The sequence below is a fragment of the Gadus chalcogrammus genome, chromosome 13 (assembly GCF_026213295.1).
Source record: "Gadus chalcogrammus isolate NIFS_2021 chromosome 13, NIFS_Gcha_1.0, whole genome shotgun sequence".
NCBI classification, from domain to species: domain Eukaryota; kingdom Metazoa; phylum Chordata; class Actinopteri; order Gadiformes; family Gadidae; genus Gadus; species Gadus chalcogrammus.
The window spans coordinates 23,611,617-23,626,554 of NC_079424.1; the positions used below are offsets into that span (position 1 = coordinate 23,611,617).

Sequence of the window (14,938 nt, forward strand, 5' to 3'; positions counted from 1 at the left end):
GGAGGAGCCCGTGAGAATCGTCCCGAACCGGGAACGATTCTCACGGACTGACTGCTGGTGCGCGAGCACCTCGGAGAACCTGGGACCAAATAGGCCATCCGGCGCCAGTGGACCCTGGACGAGGCTGGCCCGCTCTCGTTCCGGCACCGCAGTGTGGGAGAGCCATATGACCCTTTGAATCATGGTAGCCCACGCCATATGCCGGCCGGCCGAAACGGCTATCGGCTGGCATAACTGGAGGATGGCGCTGGAAAAGCGGGAAACCGCCAGCCATCTCGCGGCTTCCTCCGGGCCGTAGGCCTCCCTGTCAGCCGACAAGGAGACCATGGCAGAGGAGAGCAGGGCGATGTTGTTGACCGCCGCCGCGGATTGAGAGGCACAAACGAACACCCTGTCCGTTAGGCCGACAATCTGCTTCTGGAGGCGGTCGGGGGGCAGCGGCTTTTCGTTAAGGAGCCATCCGGCGCCCGGACAGAGAAGCGCTGCCAGGGGAGGCTCCAGACGAGGGATCCCCCTCGCCTGAGTATCGGTCCACCCCTCCACGTTGGTGAAATCCGTACCGGAGCCTTCAGGGTCGAAGGGTCCTCACCGGCAGCAATAAACAAGTGCTGCAAAGGCGGGAACAAGGGGCACTGGGTAACCCGGCGGGAAAAAGATGGGGTGCGAAAGCACTCGCCCTGCATATCGTCAGATACGGGGGCGAGAGGCGGGGCCGGCATGGGAATCCCTTTGATGGCCGCCGCCTCACCCATGATCTCCCGGAAGAGATCGGTCATCCGGCGCGGACCCTCGTGTTGTGTGACGGTGGCGGTTGTAACCCGAGAGCGGGAAAAACCGGACGCCGAGTCGCCGAAGACGTCGTCCAGGGAGGCGTCGATGATGCCATCGTCGACGTCAGGTCCGAATAGGTCGATGGCGTCAGCCATTTCCACCGCAGGGGAAAAGAAGAGATGCCTGGAGAGGATCCCCTCTTCAGGCAGCTCCCGGCAGGCGACACAGGAGACGGGGGCCGCCATAGCAGCCGCGGCGTGGTCGGCGCCGAGGCACCAAAAGCACGCCAAGTGCCCGTCACCCGGTGCCAGGGAGGCGGGACAGGAGGCGCATAGGAGTCCTGAAAAGGACCTAGCTCTAGGAGCGCTCTCAGGTGGCCCTGAAAAGGGCCGTTTGTCCGCGGCCTCGCCCGAGCCGCTGCCACCGGCTTGGGAGATCCGTGTTGAAGTTCTCATCTTCTTAATAGTAGTTCTCAATTTCTCGCTGATAAGCACAAGTGCTGAAAGAAAAGGGAGGATGAGCGACGGTATACACCGCGTTATATAGACACGATACCGTGGGAAATGTGGGCGGTGCCCACGCTGATAGGTGCATAGTTTGAATTTTCAGCCTACATGAAATAGAACCGGGTAGATCTGTAGAAACGCTGTAGTACACATGCCAGGTCCATAAGGGGCGCTGCTTCTGCTACAGAAATCCAGAAGAGAAAATGTAATAAGAAGAAGAGGCGAGCATGTCCATAAAGGCTGCCCCCCGAAACCACTAACAACACAAACAAACAGTCAGTGAACAGTCTCAATAAATAATGGCTTAGCAACCCAACAAGGGACATGATCTGCTGCAGAACGATTACAAGCCTGTAGTCCGCCGTCATCTTTGTTGTTGTGAGTTCTGAGACTCCGCGGGCTTAACAGTCATTGGCTAGAGGGTCGAGGGGTGGGGCGATGACGTCATGCTTGGCGGTTTCAGTCGGTTTCAGGCGTCCACACGAATCCAAAACGAAACCGGGTAGATTTGAAACCACCTCCGTGGGTGGTTTCAGAAGTATACGGTTTCGGTCAGCGGATTCACCGGCTTCGTGTGGACGGAAGGCCGAACCGTACAAGACCTTTGCGGTTTCGCCATGAAATCGGCTTCGTGTGGACGGGGCCTTAGACATGGAGTGACATATGGAGCTGCAAATGGAATGGAGCTGCGGTTTTGATCTATTCACTTGCATATTAATGCAAGTATTTCCTTTCCATGGATGTAAAATAATAACCTGAGGGGCAGCTGGCATGTTCAACAGAGTCTGTAAAACTCCCAAGACCTCCACCGAATAGTGTCTCTGCCCCGCGGTCAGCCTAGCCGAAATGACCTACCGCTCCAATAGGTGGCAGTATTGTGTTTAGGCTTGGCTCTTGTTGCAGTAACCTTAAATAGCTCGTGTTGCTTTTTGACTGGTTGATTTGTATGTGTTTTTATGCAGTAAATGGGTTCCTATGCAACTCTCCTATGCATATGTATTTTGTGGGGCGATGCATGTTTAGACATACTCATGAACCCCAAAGTTGTGTTTTCTGAATTACAATGGATGTTGTTTTTGTAATTATTGTGTCATTGAAAATGTTTAGTTCAGGTTGGGTCTGAGATTCTTATAAAATATATAAATGAAAATCCCCTACTTGTTTTACACAATTGAAGATGCTGAAAGGAGCAGTAGGAGATATTAAAGAGCCATACTTGTATGTATTTATATTTTATTCCTTAGACATGGCATAGCTATCTTAAAGCATGACTGAAATGTGTTTTAAGAATATATTTTTTGAGTGTATGAGACAATTTAGATGTTAGACTGCTTCAAGCTCATTATCGAACCCTGATTGGTTCAGGGGATTCATCTTTCCTGTCAATCAATATATGGGCACACACCATTCATTAGCATCTGAGACCATAGAGAGATCACATTTAAATTCTCAGATATTTATATATTTTTACTTATTTATTATATATTGTGTACATAACTTATAGTTTATATAAGTTCTTCCATCGAGTACCACCCTTGTTTATACTGAATTTAACTCCCCATTGTGTTAACTGAACCCTGTAAAACTGAAAGTATACAAAACATGATCCTTCCTTATTTAAACCTGCACACCGGTCCACGCCTTCTGAAGCTTTTATTATGATTACATATTCCTTAAGCAATAGCTATAATTAATAGTAGTACAATTAAGATTTGAATCGGCAAAAATGCATTATGAGGTGGTAAAATATAGTGGCGTCTTTCACTCCCTAAAGCTAGGCGACAGTGACAGATAGGATCATGGGGCTTCTCATTGGTTTACACATAACCGTTATCAAGCCTTCAATTTTACATTATTGGCGTTATAATTGCTTGATTTTTGTGGCACATGGGCATTGAATAGCAAGCAGCCTGGCAGAAGTCTATGGCGAAAGGAATTTAAGCTTGTGTTGGCAATTTGGTGGAACCAGTAAGAGGAAGCAAGGTTTTGAAAATATCCAACCAAAGCAAAACCTCCAAATGAAATCAAACAAACCCTCTGAATGAGGGGTTAAAGAAACCGTCAATCACCTCTCAAAATAAATCAAATGAAGATACACTACATGTTAAACCTTGGATAGACAACATGTATCTTAGATGCACTACATGTTAGTCACTACCACTTCCAAGCAATTTCTAAGAGTCTTGAGAAATACGAAAAAAAACTAAACAAAACCAAGCTAACGTTGCTCTAAAGTTGTCATAGAAACCCTTGCTAGCAGCGTGTTGTAGACAAAGGCTCAGGCTGAACGATTCTGTTTTCAAAACCACATAATTTGAACTTGAGCAGTATTGCGTTTATTTTCAAATAGTTTCAGAGCAAGAGAAATGGCTTTGCAATCAACTTGGAATTCCATGGTTCTGTAAACCTCCAGGCTTGGTTTAAATCAATGATTTAAGTGATTGACCTTTCGGTGCATGTCCAGATGAACACACACCAACCGAAACCCCCAGGTAATCGTGGACACGATGGCGGCTGAGGAACGGTCCCCCTATGTGTCATTGACCGGTTTGCTAATCAAGCACCTAGTGTGCATGCAAATGTACTGGCCCTGCTGGAAGACCAACCAACACAGATCAACAATCACATCCCAGCCTGATAGGGAAAACAAGTTGGGAAAATGGGTTGACAGTGGGGGGGGGGGGGGGGGGGGGGGGGGGGGGCGTGAGCGAGCACTTCCACCTGCTTTCTGACTGCTGGCTTCAAAACATTCCCCTGCACCCTCCTGCTCCGTGGCCAGGCGGACGTCCACACCCTAATTGCGATGATCAGACCTGGGCCGGCCTGACGCGGACTGGCAGCATGACAAACGCAATCATCCGGATGGCCAGGGCTGGAGTGGCTGCGGTTGGCAGCTGCCTGGGCTCCTCAGCTGGGCCCCTCCCCTTTGACGGGGCCCCAGGGTCACCCGGCCCGCCACCATGACACCACCCTACCAGCACCCTAAAACCACCCTACCACCACCCTACCACCACCCTAAAACCACCCTACCACCACCCTACCACCACCCTAAAACCACCCTACCACCACCCTACCACCACCCTACCACCACCCTAAAACCACCCTACCACCATCCTAAAACCACCCTACCACCACCCTAAAACCACCCTTAAACCACCCTACCACCACCCTAAAACCACCCTACCACCACTCTACCACCACCCTACCACCACCCTAAAACCTCCCTACCACCACCCTAAAACCACCCTACCACCACCCTAAAACCACCCTACCACCACCCTAAAACTACCCTAAAACCACCCTACCACCACCCTAAAACCACCCTACCACCACCCTAAAACCACCCTACCACCACCCTAAAACCACCCTACCACCACTTTACCACCACCCTAAAACCACCCTTCCACCACCCTAAAACCACCCTACCACCACTCTACCACCACCCTACCACCACCCTAAAACCTCCCTACCACTACCCTACCACCACCCTAAAACCACCCTACCACCATCCTAAAACCACCCTACCACCATCCTAAAACCACCCTACCACCACCCTAAAAACACCCTACCACAACCCTACCTCCACCCTACCACCACCCTAAAATAACCCTACCTCCACCCAACCACCACACTGACACAACCCTACCTCAACCCTACCACCATCCTACCACCACCACCTGACCTCCAACCTACCACCACCCTACCACCACCACCCGACCTCCACCCTACCATCACCCTACCTCCACCCTACCTCCACCCTACCACCATCCTACCACCACCATAACCCTACCACCACCATACAACCACTTTACCATCCCAACTGCCAACAGCTCGCTGGAGAACGTTTGCAAACGTGGGGAATGGGCGGTTAGGTGGTTTAGGTGGTCAATTTTGGTGTGTCCGTGTGTGTGTGTGTCTGTGTCTTTGTGTGTGTGTGTGTGTGTGTGTGTGTGTGTGTGTGTGTGTGTGTGTGTGTGTGTGTGTGTGTGTGTGTGTGTGTGTGTGGGGGGGGGGGTGATGGGCAGGAGAAGGTTGTTTGTTGGAGACTTTGGAGGTCAAGGGCAGAATATGGGTGAAGACATGTTGACGCACGTCCAATCACAGAGAAATATCCACAATATCGCTGTGTTCCTTCAGAGGGTTCAATGGGAGCCTTTCAAACCACCAGCTTTAGAATTGGGGGCATGTTAATACCCTGGGGTGGAGCGCGCAGACACACACACACACACACACACACACACACACACACACACACACACACACACACACACACACACACACACACACACACACACACACACACACACACACACACACACTCTCTCTCTCTCTCTCTCTCCCTCTCTGTCTCTGTCTGGCCACCAGGCCTGTTTGTCAGGAGCAGACTGGGACTTGCCATCATCCATCTCTATTGGGGGATACATCATAAAGGGTTGCCAGCCATTGACAATCTCACTAAGAGCTCTGACAAATAATTGGCTGAGTTGGGGGGCGGGTTAACTGTTGGATCCAGCTGATTGGATAATGGGTAATTACATGCAGGGGCTAAATTAGACATAATGCCATTTTACAACCTTTCTTCACCTCTCAATCTGCCTGATTAATGAGTCCCAAGCCAGAAATCACAGTAATTATGAATTCATAACTTGTATTTGTTGCTAAATTAATCTACCAAATTGAAATGAATTCTAATTGGTTTACACAAGACGTATTATATTGACATGGTTCTATTCTCTACCAGCCTCTACGACCTGTCAGGTTCCAGTAGCCGGCTCAATGATGTGTGTTTGGCCGCCCCCCCATCCTTTGATCCAGCACGTCACCTCCACTTAGAGCCTGAGCCCCGCTCTTTGTCTGCAGCTTCACAGGCCTTGACTGTTGTCACATTGTCTCAAATTAAACCCAATGCTTCATATCATACGCTAAAAGGACAGAGCAACCACCCTCAAGGGGACCGCACATGCTCTAAGCCAAGCACACACACATATACACACGCACGCACACACGAACGGAGACACACACACACGCACTATATGCACACCCACACACACGTACAAGCATGCGCACCCACACGAATACATGCCTAGTACACACACACGGACACACACACACATACACACACTCTCACACACACACACACACACACACACACACACACACACACACACACACACACACACACACACACACACACACACACACACACACACACACACACACACACACCGTGTAAGATTACAGTTTCCTCTTAAATAGAGCAGCTTTGCCCGTGTCAATATAATCACATACCTCAGCACACTTCACAGTTCTTGCGTCTCTCCTCTCAACAAATAAAAAGCTTTCAGTTCAGCTGAACCAGGTGGGCTTTCTTAGCCTGTGAACGTCTTACTGGGCTGCATTCTACTAGACGTTCGTTAGGCTGGGACAAACCCCCACCGGGCTTTGTGTTGTGTTGAAAGACGCCTCAGCCTCTGTATTGATTGTGCTTGGCTGAATGTCTTTTTCTATCAGTGCCTGGTAAATCAGTGCAGTGTTTGCCACTACTAATATTGGCGGAGTAATTAGGTGGACAAGCACCGGGGACTGAACACAGATCTGTGTGTATACATCAGTGCCTCTAGTTGATGTCAATTCCTCCCAGGCAGGACTTTCCATACAGGTTTTCTTGTTTTGATGTAACACACAACACACACACACAAATGTCCAACAAGAGGTGTAATTTAAAAGCATGTGCAAGGACGTCCTTGAAGAGCGGGAGTCCTACATCGTTGTACAGGAGGTAGTGTGAGCAGCCACTATAGGAATGCATATGCTCTCTGCTTTCTCTCACACGGCGTCTTCCTTCGAGGGGGGGTTGGTGGTCTTCTGGCTGTGTGAGCAGAGCAAGGGGATGTCATGAATGCCCCCGGGTCCTCTGTGCAGCAACACAAGTGGATGTTTCCCAGCAGGGCCACGACAGGTCAAAGGGATTAGTGATGCCACCGGACATCCCCAAATTAACTGATCCAGTGTGACAATGAAGCGCTCCGTCTTCCATGCTATAGACCAGGGAGTGGCTGGTCTATAGTCCTGGTCAATAGACCAGTCTATAGGCCAGGACTATAATCCAGTCTATAGACCAGGACTATAGACCAGGTCTATAGACCAGCCTATAGACCAGCACTATAGATCAGTCTATAGACCAGGACTATAGACCAGACCAGTCTATAGACCAGGACTATAGACCAGATCAGCCTATAGACCATAGACCAGGTCTATAGAACAGCCTATAGACTAGCACTATAGATCAGTCTATAGAACAGAACTATAGACCAGACCAGCCTCAAGACCAGTACTATAGACCAGGACTATATACCAGGAATATAGACCATTACTAATGACCAGTCTTTAGACCAGTCTATAGTCCTGGTCTATAGACCAGGATTATAGACCAGGACTATAGACCAGGACTATGACCAGGACTATAGACCAGTCTATAGACCAGGACTATAGACCTGGTCACTGCTATAGACCTAGGCGCTCAGCATGGCTGGTCCAGCCATCTGTATATCAGTATATGGTCCACTGTACCCACCAACCAGGATTAGATCACAGGAGGAGCCCAGGAGGCCAGGAGGGGGAGGAGGAGGTGAGCACCACCTCCTCCTCCATGTAACCACATGCTATGAGGAGATCCTACCTCGGAGGTGAAGGTGTTGGTGGTCGTTACTCCAGGCAGGTGCGGCAGGGAGCCTATGGGACAGGGCTGGCTGGAGGTCCGCCAGGGAGGTCCGCCAGACCAGGGCTCCCACCGACAACACGCGCACATCCTCCCAGCCACCAGGCAGACAGACGCTCTGAGGTACACTTTAGGTCAGGCGCGTGCCGTCCATATAGGCAGGTGGAGCAGCGAACTACTTGCAGAAGCATGCTCCCAAAATAATAGTTCCTCAGTAAATCATTGCTCCAAGTATATTTTTATTAACGTGAATTTTACATTAACTATCTATAGTTTCTGTAGGCTCTCCGACCAGTTTTCGTCTGTTGACATAAAATTTTGGGATGATGGTTGGCAGCGATTCTAGTTGAGTTAAACGTGTCATGCAATGTTGGGGCATGGCAATTTAGCGACTGCGTTACTCCGTATGTTTATTGCATAACCCCACAGGCTGTAATAAGGATTGCAATCCGCGCTAAAAGACGCCTATATGGTCGTAGAGTAGTCTGCCCCATGGTCATATTCTAGAACAGTTGTTGTTTTAACTCAAGTTATTCTGCCAGTATCTTTCGTGGTTTGTATATCAGATGCAGATATGGCGAGTGGTGTTGCACCTGTGATTAACAGTGTTGAGTTTCTGTTAAAAAAAAACATTTGAGAGGTTACAATTGGAAAACAAGTTAGCCAGCAAACCACTTGGCCCAGACAGAGTGGACGTAAACATTATCCAACCAACGAAGAATAGGGGGTTAACTTAGAACAGAACTTTCTCCCGAGCATGGTCTGAAAAGAAAAAATGGCTATGTGGTTGCTCAAAGAGAAACACTGTTTTTTGTTCATGACTTACTTTTTCGAGCAAGTGAGCACAGGACGAGGGGATATATGTACCATGGGTGTGATTGATGTGAAGCATATATATATATATATATATATAGAATATATATAATATTGTATAATATATATATATTTATATATACATGTATATATATAAATATATATATATATATATATATATATATATATATATATATATATATATATATATAAATATATATATATATTATACAATATTATATATATTCTGACCATATTTCCTATTTTATCCGAGCTTCGTTTCTTCTTTGGAGTGAGCCCCCAGCCTAAGTCTCAGCTCATTAACCCCTCAGTAGTCCACAATTCATCTTGGAGACGTATTGTGCCCAGAGTCCGCACGCACCCAATCAGAGAGGAGCAGCTTCTCTGGGACTGGGAACCACCGGCTCCTTAAAGTGTGTGTGTGTGTGTGTGTGTGTGTGTGTGTGTGTGTGTGTGTGTGTGTGTGTGTGTGTGTGTGTGTGTGTGTGTGTGTGTGTGTGTGTGTGTGTGTGTGTGTGGGGGGGGGGGGGGGGGGGGGGGGGGGGGGGGGGGGATTTAATTGGAATTTCATGTGGGCTAAACTGGGTGAATCTGATGTAGTTAACATTTGGTAGACTTAATTGGTTCCGTTCTCCCCCTGCCTGGCACTTGTGAAACGCCGAAGCTACCGCTAATCTTCCATTTATAATCAATTGAATGGGCCACACAAAAGTCGGCCTCTTCTTTTCTTCCAGTCTCAACTCGGTCCTTTGTGGCCGTAAATGCCTCGTTCTCGGGTGATCCTGCGCGCCGAGATGTACTCGATTGTTGACAGTTGATTACTGCGCCCCGGTCGCTGTAATCTCCCCGCCGGGTCACGTGGGAGCGGCGTTAATGAGCTCCGTGGTCAATCAGCGGGTTTCTGCACAGCGATCTGTGGCTCAGATGTCTGAGAGGCAGAGAGGTGCACAGAAAAGGGCATCCTCGCTGCCTTTAGCTTGTTTACCAGCCCAACATGCTGGTCTTTGGCTTGCTCAACGACACTCCAGCCCTCAAAGCCTCCATCAACTGCAGTTTGCCTGGTCTTTTTTGTCCAAGAAAATATCATCTTCTGAAAAGGAGGTCCCTGCTGTCCTTTCTGATATCTAAGAAAGACGGTGTGTGTGTGTGTGTGTGTGTGTGTGTGTGTGTGTGTGTGTGTGTGTGTGTGTGTGTGTGTGTGTGTGTGTGTGTGTGTGTGTGTGTGTGTGTGTGTGTGTGTGTGAATGCTACTAAAATCCGGTGGAAATGTAATGGTTTTCTTGCATTGCAAAAAACAACCTTGTGCACACAAAAAGCAGAAGTGAAAAGTCTGAATAAATGCGTTTTTACGCAGAGCTCCATTATTTGGATTGCCAGAGATTGTTTATTGAGAGGTCGTTAACCCCTGATTATTCAAATTGATTAAAGCACCAAACGTCATCCACCAACACTAGAGACACTGGTATGAATCGAGGTCCAGAGTCTACCGCCTGTAAATCATCAACACACTCATGAAGTCCAACTTGCCCAAACTGGAGAACGTATATTTCATCTTCCCCTCGTTGTGTGATCAGCCCGGCCAGCAGGCCTGTAACTGTTGTTATTAGGAGTGTGAGGTGTAGCTCGGCTTGGCTCTCATTCTAATCACTAATTGGCTGGTAATAGAAAGAGCGCCATTTGGGAGCACGCGTCTGTCTCTCATCAGAATGTGCGTTAGTGCGCAAGGATAATATTGTTCCAGGAGTCGTGCGTGGAATGGCTCCTCGTTGATTAGGACGCCAGATGAGGAGCTGCGGCCCAAGTGGTCCATTATCCCTCCTCTGATGAACACGACTTGATGCGCACCGACTCCCCCCTCCGCTCCGGGGCCTTTAGCTTATTATTGTAATTCGCGTTCAAGAGGGTCTCCGCCATCGTCCATCATTTATGCCATTACACAGAAGTCAAGTGTACTGTCGCATTAGGAAATTCGTGTCTGTCAATAAATGCTTAGGAATAAGGGTGGGCTTCAACATACAGCAGCAGACATACTGCGTTCCGTCTGCTGCTGCGCAAAAAGGTTATTAATTCAGTGCCACATGTGTGTCCACGTGGATAACAGGAGAGCTACTTGACGGTTGATCAGGGTTTGGTACCCAGACATCCAAACGCATTTCAGATGTCATCACCGGCCTAAAGCCCCACGGAAGAAAGTGATCAATTAAATTACTTATGTAATTCTGTAAGGGGCGTATACCTTTCTAAAAGGTCTCCCTGAATCCTTCTACGCGTGAAGGACCACTCTCCACCAGTCTGGGTGTTCAAGTTTATTTTCAAATGCGTTCAAAAATGGAAACAAGTTCATTTCAACGTTTTTTTATGCAATACATTATAACTTATACTTCACATTTCCTTTAAGTGACGTAGGTGAAAATGTGCCCCAAAGTTTAAATAACATTTTATTTCAATAACCTATTAATTACAATTCATTTTTATACACATCGTGAAAAGAGATTGCTTTAATTTACTGAACACAACAGGAAAAGTAACGTTGTTTAAAGGCAATCGGACGTGTAATCTGTTGGAGCAAGGGGTTTAGCAGCGTTTGGATGACAATGTAAATGATATATATATATATATATATATATATATATATATATATATAAAGAGGTGGCCCATGGACGCATGGGCCTGTACTCAGCGGGGGATCTCTCTGGAGGAGGCCGCCGCGGCAGACCCACACGGCGGGTTGTGGTTGTTGTTGTTGTTGTTGTTGTTGTTGTTGTTGTTGTTGTTGTTGTTGTTGTTGTTGTTGTTGTTATCGTGCAACTTTCGGATGTGTTTCTTCAGGTCAAAGTTCCTGCAGAAGCCCTTACCGCACGTCGCGCAGGTGAAGGGCTTCTTGTCGTTGTGCGTATGCATGTGGAAGGTGAGGTTGTAGATCTGGTGGAAGGCCTTGTTACAGATGGAGCATTTGTACTGCTTCTCCCCGCTGTGCGTCAGCTTGTGGTTCTTGTAGTTTCCTAGGAGAGAAAACAAGGGAACAAGTGAATAAGGGAGAAAGGGAACAAGTGAAGAAAATAACTAAATGAGCATCGATAAGAAATTAAAGTGCAAACACAACTCCCCTCGCTGCGCCGGCCAGGAGTTCATGACTCTCTCCTAATAATCACCGCTTGGACGTCGGAGTCAAGAAGCTGTCAAACTTCATTAGGGTCAAACGCAACCAAAGGAGAGCAGAACTGAGCGGAGGTCTGCCAGCTGACCCACAACAAACCCTCCGTGTCGAGGAAGGCTCACTCAGTGGAAGAGACATGTCCTCTTTACACGGGCTGGAACAAGCGGGCCCATTAGGGGACATTACTGCTCCTTCTAATGTGCATTCGCCTGCAGTGCATTCACAATGTTTAGACACACCTTATATAATCAATTCACAATATTAATAGTCTGCACACCTTATAGTTAATTCACATTTTTTATAGAATGCACACCTTATTTACATTGGCCTATTTGCAATCCTGCTAATGTTTTTTCTTTAGTTCATCTTTTAACATCGGACGGAACTGAAGTCGAATCTGACCTTTAACATTTTATACAAATAGGCTTACATGTTTTATAATTTGAATATTTGTTAGAGTAAAATGTACCGAACGGTCCATATTAGTGTACATTATTTTAGTGTTAAAAAAATAATTTATAAATCACTTATATATTACAATTATTGTTAAAAACTAAAGTTGCTTGTAAAATATACTCACTCAAAATACCCCGTTTAATTAAAATTCAAAGCAATATATATATTTTATTATAAGGTGAACTAAGTGTAAATGGAGTGTTAATAGCGGTGATGTCCCATACCTTTCTGGTGGAAACCTTTCCCGCAGAACTCGCAGACGAAGGGCTTGTAGCCCGCGTGGATGCGTATGTGCGTGTTGAGCGTGGAGCTGCGGTTGAACGCCTTCCCGCACTGCGCGCATTTATGAGGCTTCTCCTGAGGCGCGGGAATAAACAGAAAAACAACAGGTCACGAGACGACCTCCCACTGCTCCTCTAACCGATCAACAATCTGCATATTGGACATATTATATTAATTTATAAAAAGAATTATAGCCTGCATAGCCTATATCATAGTACATTTATGTGTAGGCCTATAGTCCATTTACAATGTTTATACACACCGTAGCTTTACAGCCTTATAGCCTATTTACGATCCTCCTATATATTTATTTATTTATCTATTATTTATTATGTTGACGCGTCTCACCTGCGTGTGGATGATCTTGTGCCGGCACAGCGTACTCGCCTGGCGGAAGCCTTTCCCGCAAACCTTGCAGACGAAGGGCCGCGCGCCCGTGTGCACGGGCATGTGCCGCGTCAGGTTGTAGTGCGCGTTGAACACCTGCGACACGCGGACCGCAAACACTCGTTAGTTATCTCATCGGGTTTCATCAATACAAAATACACTTTCATTAAACTCGTGTTAAATTCTTTGATCCATCAATAAAATTATCGACATTAAATAAAAACCTCTTTAAACCTTTTGAATATATAATTGATAGCGATATTATTTATCTGTGTATATTTATTCCGAGATTTATGACGCGATATATCTGTGGCTGGTACGCCTACCACTTCTGCTGTATATTTTTACTTATGTTAACTATCTCATTTATTTTATCTTGTAGCTGCGATGTGGCGGTTGAGGAAACAAGCCTAATAACATAAGATGTAAAGATTGTTGTAGCCTACAATGTTGACGGATAACCGTGGTTTTTTCTCGCATTGATGAATTACTCCACAACGCACCTTCCCGCAGACCTCGCAGGTGAAGTTCTTGGGCTTCCCGTCCGCCGCCGTGGCGCCGTGGTGGCCCGGCTTGCTGTGCGCTTTTGCGCCGCTCTTCTCCGAGTTCAGGCTGTGGTTCTCCTTCACGATCTGGTCCAGTTGCCCGGGTAAATGCTCCTTGTGCGGGTACTGAGGCGAGGGGAACTTGTCGGCCGAACCCCCGGCCGCCAGCTTGGCGCTCTCCAGCAGTAAGAGTTTGTGGTGCTGGGATAGCGAGGAGGCCTGGGCCTGGGAGCCGGCCAGGGTCGAGGAGAAGAGCTGGCCCGTCAGCAGCTCCGCCGGTGGGTAACCCGCGGCGTCCAGGTAGTTGAGATAGTACAGCGAGCCTCCGGCCGGCATGGTCATGGCCTGGTGGATGACCTGGGGCTTAATCACCCTGCTGCAGCCCGTCAGAAGAGGGTGCTTCAGCCCCGGCTCCACCTTGCTACACATCCCGCAGTTTGCTTTGCACGACGCGCTGGAGGAACCGCACAACGCTCCCCTGAAGTTAGCCTTCCAGAACTCGGAGTAGTTAAGCAGCGCCTTGGCCTGGAGGTCGTAGCTGAATGGATGCAGCGGGATCATGCAGGGCACCGGCGAGCACACACCAAGCAGCTTCCTGCCGTCTGATAGATCCGCTCCTCCGGTCCGGTGGTCCGAGGCCCCCCGGGGCCCCGAGCTCTTGGACATGATCCGGTCGATAGAGAAAGCCAGTGCCTTAGGGGCCGCGGATGGGCCATTCCTTACGCCGTCCAGGCGCGGGAAGGACAGGACGGAGTCCAGGGGGAAAGTTGTCATCGTGAGGAGGAACTGGTGGAGCAGCGAGCAGCCGAGCAGCCAGGCGAACTGTGCTTCCCTGAGCTGCCAGAGGAGACAAGAACATCACTTTATTAATCACCTTGCTTCACAGCGTTCTCATTTGCATCCCAAATGAAATCCTTCTGACAAAAGCATCCAGGGGCCATAGATTACTGCTCATTAAGTAGAACACAGAGCATTAACAAGACAGTAGAGGTCGTGTCAGGGGAAAGGACACAAATGCGACAGCGTTTTATTGACATGAACATGCAGACCGATGATTTAAGTACAAACGAAGCGTTAATAAACGAAGGGGTCTCGGTGTTACCTTGTTCCGGAGGTTCAGCCTGGGCCTGATGGAGCGGAGAGACGAGGAGGAGGAGGAGGAGGCAGCAGGTCCTCTGTCACCGTGCAGGAGCAGCAGCCGTCATCAGAGACACATCATCACTGAAGGCTGATGTCTCCTGACATCAGCTCAACTCTGTTGGGTGACGAGGAGGCGCCGTCC

General features: G+C 48.1%; 1 protein-coding gene across 1 annotated transcript in view; it reads right to left on the minus strand.

Annotated features, from left to right (window-relative positions):
* Positions 1 to 11,505: 11,505 nt before the first annotated feature.
* Positions 11,506 to 14,938, minus strand: part of fezf2 (FEZ family zinc finger 2) — a 4,983-nt gene continuing 1,550 nt past the window's right edge. Inside the window, exons 2-7 of the mRNA XM_056605313.1 lie at positions 14,759 to 14,831; positions 13,615 to 14,493; positions 13,073 to 13,207; positions 12,667 to 12,799; positions 11,625 to 11,831; positions 11,506 to 11,549 (exon numbers count right to left, since the gene is read on the minus strand). Of these exons, the coding sequence (XP_056461288.1) occupies positions 11,506 to 11,549; positions 11,625 to 11,831; positions 12,667 to 12,799; positions 13,073 to 13,207; positions 13,615 to 14,493; positions 14,759 to 14,831 (1,471 nt within the window). The remainder of the gene's footprint in view (positions 11,550 to 11,624; positions 11,832 to 12,666; positions 12,800 to 13,072; positions 13,208 to 13,614; positions 14,494 to 14,758; positions 14,832 to 14,938) is intronic.